General features: G+C 36.3%; 3 protein-coding genes across 3 annotated transcripts; 1 reads left to right on the forward strand and 2 right to left on the reverse strand.

Annotated features, from left to right (window-relative positions):
• Positions 1-4085: 4085 nt before the first annotated feature.
• On the reverse strand, positions 4086-6441 carry LOC119071960 (40S ribosomal protein S7). Its single transcript, XM_037177091.1, has 4 exons — positions 6313-6441; positions 5700-5864; positions 4299-4631; positions 4086-4227 (listed from the first exon to the last, which is right to left on the reverse strand). Exons 2-4 carry the CDS (start codon positions 5862-5864, stop codon positions 4150-4152), a joined length of 576 nt encoding a protein of 191 aa, XP_037032986.1. The 5' UTR covers positions 6313-6441; the 3' UTR covers positions 4086-4149.
• A 2415-nt stretch (positions 6442-8856) lies between these two features.
• On the forward strand, positions 8857-14972 carry LOC119071935 (UDP-glucose 4-epimerase). Its single transcript, XM_037177057.1, has 7 exons — positions 8857-9318; positions 9897-10090; positions 10158-10215; positions 13432-13722; positions 13784-14048; positions 14108-14216; positions 14277-14972. Exons 2-7 carry the CDS (start codon positions 9909-9911, stop codon positions 14428-14430), a joined length of 1059 nt encoding a protein of 352 aa, XP_037032952.1. The 5' UTR covers positions 8857-9318; positions 9897-9908; the 3' UTR covers positions 14431-14972.
• Positions 12071-12831, reverse strand: LOC119071973 (cuticle protein CP14.6-like). The gene is made up of 3 exons (XM_037177108.1): positions 12677-12831; positions 12416-12607; positions 12071-12262 (listed from the first exon to the last, which is right to left on the reverse strand). Exons 1-3 carry the CDS (start codon positions 12683-12685, stop codon positions 12143-12145), a joined length of 321 nt encoding a protein of 106 aa, XP_037033003.1. The 5' UTR covers positions 12686-12831; the 3' UTR covers positions 12071-12142.

Raw genomic sequence — 14972 nt, forward strand, 5'->3', positions numbered from 1 at the left:
CGCATTGACCAAAGTTCTAATTTACTTATCATTTCAGACAAAATAGAAGAAACAAAAAACTTGGCAGATAACGAGATGGCAAACAAAAAATAGACGAAAAAAATTAGAGGTTTGAATGACAAATATGTAGCAGATTAAATGGGTTAATGTGGTGAACAGTTTCAACAGTATACAGTAAGACCTATATTAGGATCACCCTTTGCCACCATTCCAACGTAGACTTAGACCGTGAGACTACGTAGGAGACTCTAGTTTTTCACAACGGTATTAGTTACTTATTGTTTTATACAGATATTTTACTTCATTTGTTTAAGCAAACGTTTTCCTATACAAGGGGACAGACAATAACCAGATCTCGTAGCTTATTATTGTTGTTAATGTCGATACATCGCCAGATAAACTGGTTGTGGGTATGAGAAGTACATTGGTCTACGTAGAGTGAACAACTTATTTTGGTCGTCGCAGAAATAATCGTCTTGACGAGCCCGTTTTCCGCAAGGTCTAATGAATGACACGGCAGCCGTAGTTTTTAGAAATAGTCACAACAAACAAATAATTTATGCGAAATCGGAAATTTCTCAATGTTGAACAAATGCAATAAACAGAAAGTTGTAATAAAACTGAGACTAGAATCTTCTACCGAGATAATCGAATTTCAATAAATTGAAACGAGGAACTGATACATGCCTTCAAATTATTAAAAAAAATCGATTGATAAGAAGCTGTTAAAGATATGGCTAGTTTTGTGGTCTATGCCATTTACTTCTACATAAAATGGTGAATAAATTGCTGTAATGTAATTGTGTTACTTAGTAGCTTGACGACGAAGATATTTTTAGAGTATGTTGAACCTGGGTCCTGTATTTGTATACTTTGTCTAGAACCACGACAGAGTAAAGTAGATCAGGCAGGAGCGCTTGATTTGACTGGGGACCTGAATTATCTGGTAGCCCAATACCCTCTCAATTGAGAGTATTGAGTAGCCTTATTTTTTGCGAATAAAATTTTTCAATTTATGTCAGTGTTCATTTGAGTCCATATTCATACTAAACAAAGTATTAGGTCACTTATTCGACGTTTGAAAAATGAACCGCACCTGCCTGCTTTATTTTACCCTGCCGTGCTAGAAAGCCTTTTTTCATTGAGCTGTTTACGTAAGAACATAACAAAATAAAAATCATTCATCTGGGTAATTCCAGCTAATTTTTGACTGTTCGAAATATTTTCACCAATTGAAATTTCGGCAAACTTTTTTTTCCTTGAAAGCTGTTGACCAGACGCGTTGTTTAAGCCCCATATTACGTCGGTGGCCAAAAATCTCGGGGAGATACAAACATAAAAATGTGTGCTTGTTTTCAGAAAATTTTTGAAAATTCTAGTTTATTTCACGAAACCTGAACCGATTTCACTAAACTTTTTTTTTGCTGAAAGCTATTGACAAGACGCGTAGTTTGACACCAATATGAGGTTATTGTAAAATGCGCTCTCGGGGAGACATGACCAAAAAGTGTTTGTATTCGACATTCCGAGATATTCTCAATAAATCTCAAATGATTTTTGTAAATTTGTTTTCCTGTAGATGTGGACCATATAATTCCACAATTGCTCCAAATGACACGAAATTAAATTTTTTGAAGATTTTTGGTTCATTCTGCTTCGAAGTAAGGTAAAATCACTTCGACCCAAACGTTGCCGAAATTACATTTTTTCAAATAAAAACTGAAGATCGGTGTCATTCGAAAGCTACAGCATATGACTTCACGAGAAAAATAACTTTGAGTCAATCAGGTTAGCTGGGTGAGTAAAGTAGGTGACAACAGCTTCCCAGTGGTGATAAAAGTCATCCTCGAATTTTAACTCGTCGAGATTATCTCGAAAAATTTTGTAACCATTTTTTTAAACGGTTTTGCGCCGAAACAACATTTTCTGTGGTGTAACAACCACCAATTGTGAAAAAAAATATTTCTGGCTATTTATGACCTCCGAAAAATATCACTTTTTTAGACATATCTTCTCCAAATTTTCCCTCATATTGGGCTTAAACTGTGCGTCTTGACCATAGCTTTGAGGAAAAAAAAAGTTTACCGAAATCAGTTTTTATTTGGTGAAAATATTTCGAAAAGTCACAAACGTGTAACGCAACTAACCGCCGACTTTTGCGATCACACAAGTCAGACTTCGCAGGCTAAAAATTCCAATTCTTGTTGGTATCAAAGCACTGTGTCTCCTGAGTATTAGAAAATTTATAGACTGATTTGTTACCGCAAAACATAGCCAGCACAATTAACTTTATGACTCACAGATAACGAAATTTGTAACGCAACTAACCATGGAATTACCCATCTACATTACACACGTCCTACTTGAATGCGTAATACTAACTTTTCGGACGAAAGACTCAACCTTTGTCCCTTTCGGTATAAGTTTGGAATTGCCTATGTTACTCATTTATAAAGCTTACACAATCAACATGTACAACATTGTAGCTGCTATTAGTCTATTAGTCTAGTAAAGACAAGAGAGCATAGCGTTTATTTAGTTAGAGTATTATATAGCGCCTTAATCTATACTTCCTACTAAATAAATCGTTTCGGTGGTTTCATGAGTAGACAACCCATCAGAAATTTTACCATGATTGTCTACTGATGCTCAAAAATGAGGCACATGAAAATATTTTTGTGAGGCGGAACTATGACGAAATCTGAGAAAATTCGTGAAAATCACACATTTTGGAAGTTAACACGCATAACAACTGCATGATCTGTTCCATTCGTTGGAAGGTTTTTATAAGATTCTAGTACTTATTTTGATAAAAATTAAAATTTTACGTAACTCCTGCAGCTCCCTTAGTCTGAATATGTCGATCAGTAGATCATTGTCAATGCTATTTAGTACATTTTTTGACACTTATTTGAGAAGAAACCGCTATTCGACAATGACGTTCCTTACTTACATTCCTTTTATAGACAGCGCCGTGTGTGTTAAGGTGGCCTCAGAGTCGTCCGATTTCGTTCCGTTTAATCACTGTTTTCATTCAGTTTAGCCTCCGTGTACGTGACAGTTGTCATTTCAAACAATAGTGTTATGATGAAAGAGAAGAAGATATTTTGACAAGTACCCCAAGGCAAGTTAAAATAAACTGGTCTTCTGTCCTCTCGCTCTCAACGTACTACGTTGAAAGAGAAGCAAATACTTTGACAAGTATCCCAAGGGAAGTTATAATAACTAGTCTTCGGTTTTCTCGCTCTGATCATAACAGTCTAAAACGGAATGATGACGGCGATAAAACGGAATGACTGTGAATTCAGACTTATTCGGCCTAGTTTACGCACTTGGAACGACACGGCGACCATTTTGTTTGTTTACTTTTGTGTTTTGAGTCATTCGGCTATAAATGTTATTACAGTTACTGTAAGGTTATATGGAAGGAAGCGAGAAAAGGCAACAAGCGTTACTTGAAGTCACGACAGAGTAAAGTTAATAAAATTATTAAATTTATGTTCATTTGAGTTCATTTTCATACAGTGTATTAGGTCCCTTATTTGACGTTTCGAAAATTAACCGCTCCTGCCTGCTTTATTTTACTCTGCCGTGCTGAAGTCCAGCAACCAAAGCGCCGTCAATGCTTTTCAATTTTTAATTGACGAAACAAGTCCCCGAAATATTCTGCACAACTATATCAACTGGTATTAACAACAATGAATGATGAACTCTAGCCCGATATTTAAGTCAAAGAAGTTAACCGATTGAATCGTTATGTGGTTGGCGTTTAAGGTTAAATTATTGTAAAAAATATTCTGTCTATGCCTAGACCACGCTATCAAAGGCAAACAATTCTTATAGTTTGGAAGTTTCCGGTTTTCTCTTCTTATAGGCAGTTCTGTGACTGACTGTCATATTGTTACTTTCTCGCTTATCTCTTCGTGGTGACGTACTTTATTACTAACAATCCATCAACTCAATTTACTGACAGTAAAACTGATTTCCCCGTCCCTTGCGATTATACTCGTTTAGACGGATTACTTGTTGGACATTATTCGTGCCTGAACTGTGCCGTCTTTCGCGGTGAAATGAAACTCTTTCGCTTTCAATTTTCGTGTTTTTTTAATGAATTTGAATCATTCCATTAGTAAACCGTTCGGTTCCATTTTAGACGATTGCTTCTGGGAATTCAAATGTCACTTCACGACCAGTCAACTTCTTATAAACGGATGTGAATGTGTCAACCTGCAAAGACAAACACGACCAATTAAAAATCAACGAAAATCACCCGACGCATATTTCTATCCGTTTCTCACCTTATGTTCGATTGTGGTTTGTTGATTTTTGTCTAAGTGAACTTTAATCAATTGGGATCCGTCCAACTTGACACGCACACGTTTGCCGACGATTTCAGCTGGATAAACCAAATCCTCCAAGATAGCGTCGTACACGGATGTTAGTGTTCGTGAACGTGGCCGCTTCTGTTTCAATGGATTGCGTGTGTTTCTGGTTGGTTTCGGTAGAATCTTGCGTTCGCCAACGAAGACCACATGCTTGCCGGAGAATTTCTTCTCGAGTTCACGGACCAAACGGATCTGAATCTTTTGAAATGCCTTCTGTTTTGGCATTGGAACATAAATAACGACGGCCTGGAAAATGGGAAAATGATTGAGATTAGAGATGCTAATTAGTGACGGGAAAGAGACCGGGAAGGATTTCTCTAATGAAGAATTGTTTCCACTGTCGAACATCATATTCTCACCGCTTTTGATGCAGAAAAAATAATTAAAAAATTGTCGACAATGGAAGTTAATGTTTACTCTTTTTGACGATTGCAGGCTGTTGATTCTAAGCAAGCAAATAACACAAGAGCATTAGGGACTCAAAGGGAAACTCGGTTCTGTGACGATGACCTGACCAATTCTCACGTTTGTGATTGTAATGGCGACAGATACTTCTGTGAGGTCTGAAGGCGGTTCAGACTCTTAGTGCATGTACTCATGAAGCATGAGGTTTTATTCACGTGAAATAAGTGAATTTCAAGGAAATCTCTTCAGCTTTAATGATCTGTGGACACGAGAATATTGTGTCATCGTATGAACAAGCTCATGAACCAGTCTCGTAAAATAATAAGCTGAACTGTGATGTACAGGCAATGAATACAAAAATTAACTGTTCACGCGCCGCGTAGTGTCAGAATGAGATTGACGTGATTTCTTTAAAGTGTTTTGTTGTGACACAAGAGTCGGTCATGAAAATCAGCTGAGCAATTGCTGCGTTAATTACTTTGTTCGACCTCTCATGCTGAAGAGTGTTATTACAACGTTCTTTCCGGTTCAATTCTGAGCAAAATTCTCGTGACCGGTTGGAAATCGCCGTCTGATTTTTCGTTAATCGTTATTGAGAAATTGGGCCTTACGATTGTGGGGCCTACGTCACAGAACTTCCTACCGACTTCCATACTCTTTGAGATCGAAATTGTTTTAACCTTCAAAATATCTGGTTTCCATTTCGTTGAATGTCTAAATTCTTAGTCAAATGTTCGCACTCATACAATCCATCGGCTAGATATAAAACAACAAACCAAGGAAATTCAAAAGTGCGAATTTGTCTAAGCTTTTCTTACGGATTGTCAACGAATAGTTTGTCATCAACAATGAACAAAAAAGCTATAACGAAGGCATTTCAACAATACCGTTGTGAGCAGTGCTACATACCGTCTTGTTATTTATTTCGAATTCACGAGCCCGGGTAACATAAAGATCACGGAGCTGCGGCTTCAATTCAGAGTTTGATTCCAATTCAAGCAAAGCTTGTCCAATCGATTTCTCGAAATCCGTAGGAGCGGCACCGCCGGGCTTGATAATTTTTTGTCCAATCATCTGAAAAAGTGGTAAACAGAAATTGTTAATGGAAATGAAGTATCGTGTCATTCATCGGAGTGGCATATATTCCAGTTGTGCGTAAACATAACCTCAAAAGTCTTATTTTGACTTATTGAAATTAACAAATTCTACCAAAAACAATTAAATCTTGAGACGTGTGCCGAGCCCAGAAGCATGGTCTTTATCACATTTAACAAATTTAATTGGGCTTGCCGTTTGTAATTTATTATTGTCGGAAAGGCATTTTACTGCAGCGAATACACAACGAATTCAGTAAATTTTAATCACGATTTATCATTGATTTAGCACGCCATCCGGCCCAATATTTCACTGTTTTTGATAGATTCATAGATAAAAATTAAGTTTCTTTTATAATTTCCGTGTTTTTGTAGAATATAACCGAAAAAAACGCAAAATTCTCGAATAAACCAAAAAAGACATGTACCTTGAACGGGATGTATACGAAAAAGAGAGTGACACTTCGCACGCAAATGGTAACAGTGGTAACGACTGACAGATTTTTTTTTCTTAGGTTGAATTTTCATATACAAACTGTGTTACCTTTCAAATGATACCATTAATACCACAAACGTACCGAAATGCTTAAACCGGTAGTAGCGGATGGTACCTTACTCTGTCAAAATAGTCATAATTAATATCGAATTTCTTAATATTATTGGAAATTCGTGCAAATCTGATTTTTTGTATAAAAAAAAACTTTTAAACACATGATTAACAGATTAACATTGTGAGCTGAAATGTCAAAAAGTATCGATAAAGGTAGAGTGAACACAGAAGACACAGAATCCACAGAATTGAGTGGATCGGAGTGTGTTCAATTGACAGAGTTTTCGCTATGATGTCAAATGAACGTTGACAATCACGAATAATAGAGTTATAGAGTGTTATGATGAAAAAGAAAGAAATATTATGACAAGTTATAAGGCAAGGAAAGTTATAATAAACTGGTCTTCGGTTCTCTCACTCGCATCATTAAGAGTGATATCGCCAAATCTTCAGGTGATTGGGGAACAAGCGGTCTCCGATTTTATTGAGTGATAGCTCGTTGGATTCGTCTTTCAATTCTAGGAAACACGTATCCCTCACTTTTTCTTTAAAAAAATGTTTTCCGTGAAAAGCGTTCAAAAGTGAAGACATGTGAGAGGGTACCAAAAACAGTTTTTCGAGAATAACTCAAGAAAAAATTATTTTAAATTGTTGTAATGTTGTACGAATGTCGGCCTTAACTTTACCTCGCGCCGATTTCTACAAACTAAAAAAAATGATTCTTTAGTTTATTACTTAAAAGTCTTCTGAAGAGTGCAATGGTCTAGGGTGTCATTTAGACCCAACGCCGACGGTTACGCCGATATGATAGAAGAAAAACCACCCGGTGCACACCACTACCACTGACACGTCTTCATGTTTGAACGCTTTTCACAGAAAACATATTTATTTTAGAAAAAGTGAAAGATACGTGTTTCCTACAATTGAAATTCGAATCCAACGAGCTATCACTCATTAAAAACGGAGACCGCTTGTTCCCAAAGTTAAAAAAATCACCTGAAGATTTGGCGATATCACTCTTAAGATGTTGAAAGAGAAGCAAATACTTTGACAAGTACACCAAGGCCAATGAAAGTGTAATCTATAGGTATGGTCTAATGTCAAAATTTGTATTGATCGGAGGAAATAGCGATTTCATATGAAGAAACTCAACTCTCAATGAAAATCATTGAAAGGTGAGTTCTTTTAAATATGAAATCGCTACTTCCACCTAACCGGTTTGCAGAATATACCTGGTTTCTACTTTCATTGCCCCAAGGCAAGTTATAATTGGTATTCGGTCGTCTCGCTCCGATCATAACACTATACTCAAAATGTGGTATGGTGATATGCTACGGCACCCAAAAATTACAGTTCAAGTTTAAAAATCACAGCGCAACCATGCCATCTATCTATCTATCTCTATGGTACAAACTTAACTTATCTAAAATAAATGTTTTAGCAATAAGTGAGGGCAATCTATTACTTAAAATGAATGACGATCATGACAATGAAGAAAGAAAATAAATAAGTAAGTTTGTGACTATGGAAAGTTCCCATTGGGAACTAAGGGTGAGTTCCGAAGCTGAATATTATTCAATGAATAAAGTGTCAATTTCGTAAATTTCTCGTAAGACATAACCTCATAAATATTTGTATAAAAAATAGTGCAGGTTATGTTGCTATGGGTGAAATCTTTGCGTTTGTGATGTCAAAGTTCGTGATAGTGGTAAAGAAAAAACAAAAGAATTAATATTTCATCTCTGGTCCTGTTTCGTTTATTTGAAGTCAAAAACTTAAACTCTAAATAGATAATCATACTCACAGTTGTCAAAATGAGATTTCTTTATCTCATCAAGAGATCTGACAAATGATAATACCCGTGACTTATCAGCTAAACTTTAAGATTATCATAATATCGGCAGCTAGTATGGCTATTGTAGATAATGTTGATGTGTATTCCAGTTTTTAATCGGAATCCAGTGATAATTTGGCATATGTATCCCACGCTATCTCCTCAACAGTAAACAACTTTGGTACTCTAGATTATCCATATTCCAAATCCTGATCGCGCTTAACACATGTGCAACTTATTTGAGTTTCACCGTTTCACGTATATAATAAGACCGTACCTTGCAACTTTACATTGGTTTTACCAAGGCTGTATACTTTGGGGAAGTCACACAGATCGCCATTTTATTAGATTATTTCCATACAAACAAAATCACCAAAATTGAAGTCGATGGCGTGGTGAATTTTTTGTATGAAGCGTGGCGTGTAACCCGAGTATCTGCATCTGCGTGACAAAGTTTACAGTCTTAGGTTTTACAACCAATCAGCTGATTGGATACAAGATCGCACAACCTTTTACCTTGTAAAGACCTTGGTCACCACATGCGCCTTTTTTCCGTATTCTAAACTGCATTACCATCACAGTAGTTGTAAAAAAAAACATTTTTTTTGTGAAAAATGTCAAACGCAATTTAAAAAACAGCAACCAAAACTGCGAAATGTTGTACCGTTCAGTATTTTAGTGTTTTTAAATTAAAATTCAATGATTGATGATGCAAAAATATTTACGACGGTTAATAGCACCTAAGTAAACATATCTAGTTGCGGACGTATAGTGTTATACTAATTTTAAAGAGATGAGTAAGATGTGTATCGGTCGTATCGGTGTTGTGTATTATTAGAGAAAAATAATACTAAAACAGCACATAAGTCGACTGACTGATGTTTACTTAGTTAATAAAAAGGGAAAGAATCATTTTTCCGTTGTATTGTTATCGCTACGTCGCTTATCTTAGACCGTCAATCGTGCCGGTTTTGTAATAAATTAATTTTCGGAACGGAGTTAGTATAATTGTGAGCTCTTGAGACGTGTATAGTTGCGGCAACGAAACACGTAAGTTTCATTTAAGAATAATTCAATTTCAACGTAAACATTTCACCTGAAATTAGGCCATACGCAAGAGTATACCAACTCTAATTGAATTAAACGTATGGGTGGAACGATTTGCTTAACATTTCCAAATCAGATAAAAATCCTTGAATTACGTTCGCTCTTCTCTGTGTGCTCCCAGGGGATAAATCAATTTTATATCTACGCTGAACTCCAGTTTCATAAAATACTAAACTCGCATCCCATTGGCTGTTACGTATTGTGTACATTCGTCTAAATTATGTCACGGGAGAAAAGGTTATTCCTGACCTTCGAATTTTCCATTGCAATTTCGAGTGTTTTCCACATAATATATGATTGGGACTTGCGCACACTGTTGTGTTCACTTGGTTCCACATAGGAAATCAAATATAAAAATCTCATCTCGCCTGTTTACGGCCACCACTTCAATTATTCAAAAACGTTTCGATTTCAAGAACTTTTCAATTTAAAATTTTGCTGATTCAATTGAAAGCTAAAAAAAACCTCCTCTGTGTGTTGTGATACATCAAGCAGTGAATATTCTTCTCAACATTAATTAGAACGGTGACAAAATGCCATTGACAATACTGGTAACTGGTGGTGCTGGATATGTGGGATCACATACGACATTGGAATTGCTGATTGCTGGACATGCTGTGGTTTGTGTCGACAATTTGAGCAATGCCTACAAAGACGGTACGGCTGCACTTCCAGAAGCATTGCGACGTGTTCAAAATATTACGGGACAACAAGTGTTAGTTGCTTGATGAGATATTTTAGTTGTGGCAGACGGATGGAGTAATTTAACTTTTCCATTAAAGGGTTTTCTATCCCGTTGATATACGTGACAGTGATGGGCTCAGGAATATTTTCAAAAAGGTGAGCCAACAACGTTTAGTCAGATGAATTTCAAAGTCATTTATTTTTCATTTTCTTATCATTTTCGCTCAGTGCATTCGTTCATGTAATTCGATTAGAATATGTTTCCAAAAGACTAGCTCTGAACCTTGAACTTAAATCTGTTTCGTTTTGTTATCGATTAAGTGAAAAAAATTCCTTGATTTGCACATAAAATGGGAAAATTGTTTTTGTTAAATTTTTGCTAAATTTTTATTGTTTTATGGCGTAATTATCAACTAAATTGAGTTATACATATACGTGTTCAAGATAAGAACTCTTTAGTCAACTTAAAAATCGCATTTAACGCGAGTGGATCAATATACAGGTCTCCCATAGTCCGTTAATCTCTTGATTTTGTAGGCCATAATCTATTCTCCAATTATTCTTACATTTTTTGTTCGAGAGAGCGCTCGGGTAAATTTCTTCGGAAATTGAGAGTGGGGAATTTTTTGGACATTTTCATACGAAAAGCCCGGTACATTAGAGTGAGAAAATCAAAAATTGTCTGATTAAAGGTCATTGACGATTGATGTCACACGAAGACCTATTTTTCTTGGAAAAAATTTCTTAATGTTAATTGAATTTGTATCTCTGTTTGCTTGCTTCGGCTGGTTTGCCATCTGGTCCACTCACACAATCATACTGTTTATGTGTGCTCGCATAGTTTCACTGATATCATGCGCATACCTTTGAACATGTGAAACTATGAAAGACGTATAGACACTGTGTTTGTATGAGTGGATCAGCTGGTAAAACAGCACAAGAAAACTTAGGCACACATTTGGATGACACTACCTGTAAATTGGTAAATTTTTCTAAAAAATCGCAAAAGTGTAACTCAGACGGGTGACACAGTCCATCGAAATAATCAATTGACATTATTATTAATAGTCGCAGTCGATTTCTTTCTCGGGTCAAGGCTATTCGAATACGACGCTCCTAGTGATGTCACTACAAGTAATAACAAGGCTTCGCTATTTTCATCACCAAGAAGAGATATGTTTAACCATTCTTGTATGATTTCTCTGCGATTTTATGATTTTGGTTGGTTAAACTTTGATTTGATGCATTATATGCATAATGAATCTGCATTTGTAGCCTATTTTAATTTACTAACAACTTCGGTTGAACTGAATCAAGGGCTACGAACCAAACGCTTCTCCTTCTCCCTTGCAATTGTAAGGGAACCGACTTTAATTGTAATTGTTACAGTATTTGATTTAACTGAAAATTATTTTGTTCGAATTTCTAATGTCGCAAGTCAATGAAGCAAAAAAGTGTCACTAATGCCAGCAACTATTCGTACCATTTTCTCTAATATTCCGATCAATTCAATCAAAATATTTTAGGAAAATAAGCAGACTGTTCTGCAGTCAAGTTGAAACCTAGTAAATCACCAGTAGTGACTCATCAAGAAACTCATAAAAGGTACAAAGTTGAAAATTTAGTCTAACAGACTCGACATTTTTTTTTTTAAACCCAAACTTTACTTCAGAAGTTCCGAATTTTACCTCAGGTTTTTGAAATACCTTACTTGGTTCCAATGGTGAATATGGCACTTCTTCGGCTACGCCTCGATCGCAAAATTTCACACAAGAAGTGCCATTTTCGCCATTGGTAAGGAATGTACTATTGATACCATTTCAGATCAGAGTTTCGTAGATAAAAACAAACTGTCGACGAACAAAACACAAAACACCATCGTAATAAATTGTTAATTGTGTTGAACCGGCAATATAGCGGGAACACAAATTATTGCTGACGAAGTGAAATTCTGCATTCTTGCGATACAATTAGGTCTACAACTTGTTGTATTTACAGACAAACAACCAAATTCTTTTTCGTTTTTTATTTTGCGTCAGCAATTTTATTCAATTTATTTACATTTTGCAAAAAAATTTATAATTTAAATTGGTGTGTTGCTGTCTCGTGGCAAATGATCACCTTTAGCTTGGAAACCATTTTCGTCACTAATGTACACAGTGGTATAGGTTCTGCCGTCAGGAGCAACGAATGCGAACGATCCCTAAAGATACGAAATAGAAATATTAGAAACGATACAATCGCATCCGATTCACTTCGGACAGAGGCTAATCGGATCATAAGTTTTTTCGTTATCTCAATTTATTACTCAAACTCGCCCGTAAATAATATCATAAAAAAGACACCCAAGACTTACTTGTTTAGTGAGAACGTTGTCGGTTCCAGCTGCGTTCGGTTTCAATGCACCCTGTTCAACAGCTGATATTCCATTTCCGGTTGAATATGAAATGGCATATTGACCACTTTCGTCTTGAACGGCACTTTGTGAAACAATTGGGATATGTGCTGCAAATGTAGCTCCAACGAAAGCGACTAGGACGAAGATTGTCTGAAAGAATTGACAAATTTTTTCCAAATTATTTCTTCTACCCTCTCAAAAGGCGAGTCAAATTCTTACGATTTTCATTTTGATAAATTGTTTGGTTTGACTTTATCTTTGGAAGACACTGAAGTGAGAACTATATCGATTGAACCAAAACGAATTCATTTTATACTGTTTGCCCTCATTGAAGCTAATTCACTGAAAGTAGTCGCTTCCACAACAAACTGGTTGCACTTCAAACAACCTTATTGCATAAGTGCAATTCGCATTGGTTAAGCCGATTTTCGACTAACCACCGTAATTATGTGTGTTGATGCACTTGTTCGGAATAGTACTGACCCTGAGGGCATTTATTCAATACCTGAACAAAATGCATGTCATTGTTACGTGACATCCATTTACCCATAAATTCGTATTTCTGTAGAAATTATTCCGATAATACCGGTATGCTGTTTGCATAGCTCATTTTATCAGTGATACTCTTTCGTTCATGATAGGTTACCGTTCAATGTCGACTTAGAATTTCTATTTTCACATCTAATCCATTAGAACGAATTATGAGTTTAAAGCCGACTGATTCAAGTGGTAGTTAGTTTGTATGAAATTCGAATCACACGGTCAGATTCGGTAATGTCTCATTTTCAGCTACTTTTCTTGGGTAATTTCTAACCGATCTCACTGATTACATCGGCTCTTTTCGAGGCTTGCTTTTTACTGGTGTATGTATAAAGCCAGGCTACTTCTGCAGGTTAATTAGTGAGCTTGACACGGAATCCGATCATAAATCTCTAACGCAAAACGGCTAGACTGATCAATGAAACTATTTTCAGCACAAAATCGATTGTGTCGCCCATTTTGCTGCTCTGAAAGCTGTCGGCGAATCATGCCGACAACCATTGCAATATTATCAGAACAACATAACTGGCACCGGCATTTTATTGGAAGCAATGGCCGAAGCGAAGGTGTTCAAGCTTGTCTACAGTTCCAGTGCCACGGTTTATGGTGAACCGAAATTTTTGCCAATTACCGAATCTCATCCCACCGGTGACTGTACGAGCCCGTACGGAAAGAGTAAATATTTCGTCGAGGAAATTTTGAAGGATTTGTGTTCATCGGATGATGTGAGTTAGGCTGATTTTGCCTTGGAAAAGATTTCAAAAAAATATTTTTTCTTTGTCTCAGCGATGGTCTGTGATATCTCTGCGATATTTCAATCCTGTTGGTGCTCATTCAAGTGGCTCGATCGGCGAAGATCCGAACGGTGAACCGAACAACTTGATGCCATACATATCGCAAGTGGCGGTTGGCCGACGAAAAGCGTTAAACGTTTACGGCACCGACTATGATACCAAAGATGGAACTGGTGTACGTGACTATATTCATATTACAGATTTGGCTGAAGGGCACGTATGTGCTCTCAAAAAATTGGGATTGGGTGACGTCAAAGGTGCTTACCATTTCTCTTAACGTTGTCCTCTAAGAATTATTCAAATTAATGTCCCACAGGTTTCGTGACGTACAACTTGGGAACTGGAATTGGATATTCGGTGTTAGAGGTTGTCGAAGCATTTGCTAAGGCTTCTGGCCGTAAAGTTGCGTACATCGAATCACCGAGGTACGGAAAACAAAATTATGTTCGAGAGATCCATATTAATAAATCGGAATTTTGTTACAGACGACCTGGCGACATTGCCACATCTTATGCCGATGCAGGTTTGGCCGAAGAGCAGCTCGGCTGGAAGGCAAAACGGGGATTGAAAGAAATGTGTGAAGACACTTGGAAATGGCAACGCCAGAATCCGAACGGATTTTCTCGATCTCAATTATAGACAGGCCAGTAATGTGTTTTACGTAGACATCGGTTCAATTAAACGAATATACATAGAATTTAGAGGTGGATGTTTAGCTGAGAAACATCATGTGAACACACTACTTTACCTATGCATTTCACGATACAAATACATTCAAACGAATTTTTAGACACTTGTTCCAAATACATTTTATTGCCAAAGCGTTAGGTCATTTTATTTTTTGTTTGCAATTTTATTTTATGTTTTAACTTAACATTTTAGATGAATTTTATTTTTTTCTTGACGTCGTATATTATCGTTATTTTACAAGAAACGCACACGCATGTGCCATATATTTTTTTACTTTTACTTTAATTTGTTCGCTTGAATTTTTTTTTTAAATTAATTTAGAATTTATTATGATTTAGAACATTCTGACCATTTATGTAATGTTGGTTGTCCTTGTGTGCCATTTTTAACTATTATTTACGTTGTACGTTGTAAAACCAAAAAAATGAAAAATGTAAATCTTGTAAAATGATCCTTTTAACCTAAAATATATAACGTCTATCCAGTTGAAA

Source organism: Bradysia coprophila, assembly GCF_014529535.1.
Source record: "Bradysia coprophila strain Holo2 chromosome IV unlocalized genomic scaffold, BU_Bcop_v1 contig_5, whole genome shotgun sequence".
NCBI classification, from domain to species: Eukaryota; Metazoa; Arthropoda; class Insecta; order Diptera; family Sciaridae; genus Bradysia; species Bradysia coprophila.

What these genes read in the sequence shown, in the direction of transcription:
- LOC119071935 (XM_037177057.1), top strand. Translation starts at nt 9,909, where the DNA reads ATGCCATTGACAATACTGGTAACTGGTGGTGCTGGATATGTGGGATCA. An exon ending in ATTTGTGTTCATCGGATGAT is followed by an intron (nt 13,723 to 13,783) that starts GTGAGTTAGGCT and finishes TCTTTGTCTCAG; the next exon opens with CGATGGTCTGTGATATCTCT. An exon ending in GGGATTGGGTGACGTCAAAG is followed by an intron (nt 14,049 to 14,107) that starts GTGCTTACCATT and finishes AATGTCCCACAG; the next exon opens with GTTTCGTGACGTACAACTTG.
- LOC119071960 (XM_037177091.1), bottom strand. Translation starts at nt 5,864, where the DNA reads ATGATTGGACAAAAAATTATCAAGCCCGGCGGTGCCGCTCCTACGGAT. An exon ending in TCGAAATAAATAACAAGACG is followed by an intron (nt 4,632 to 5,699) that starts GTATGTAGCACT and finishes CCCATTTTCCAG; the next exon opens with GCCGTCGTTATTTATGTTCC. An exon ending in AAACCACAATCGAACATAAG is followed by an intron (nt 4,228 to 4,298) that starts GTGAGAAACGGA and finishes TTGTCTTTGCAG; the next exon opens with GTTGACACATTCACATCCGT.
- LOC119071973 (XM_037177108.1), bottom strand. An exon ending in ACAACGTTCTCACTAAACAA is followed by an intron (nt 12,263 to 12,415) that starts GTAAGTCTTGGG and finishes TCGTATCTTTAG; the next exon opens with GGATCGTTCGCATTCGTTGC.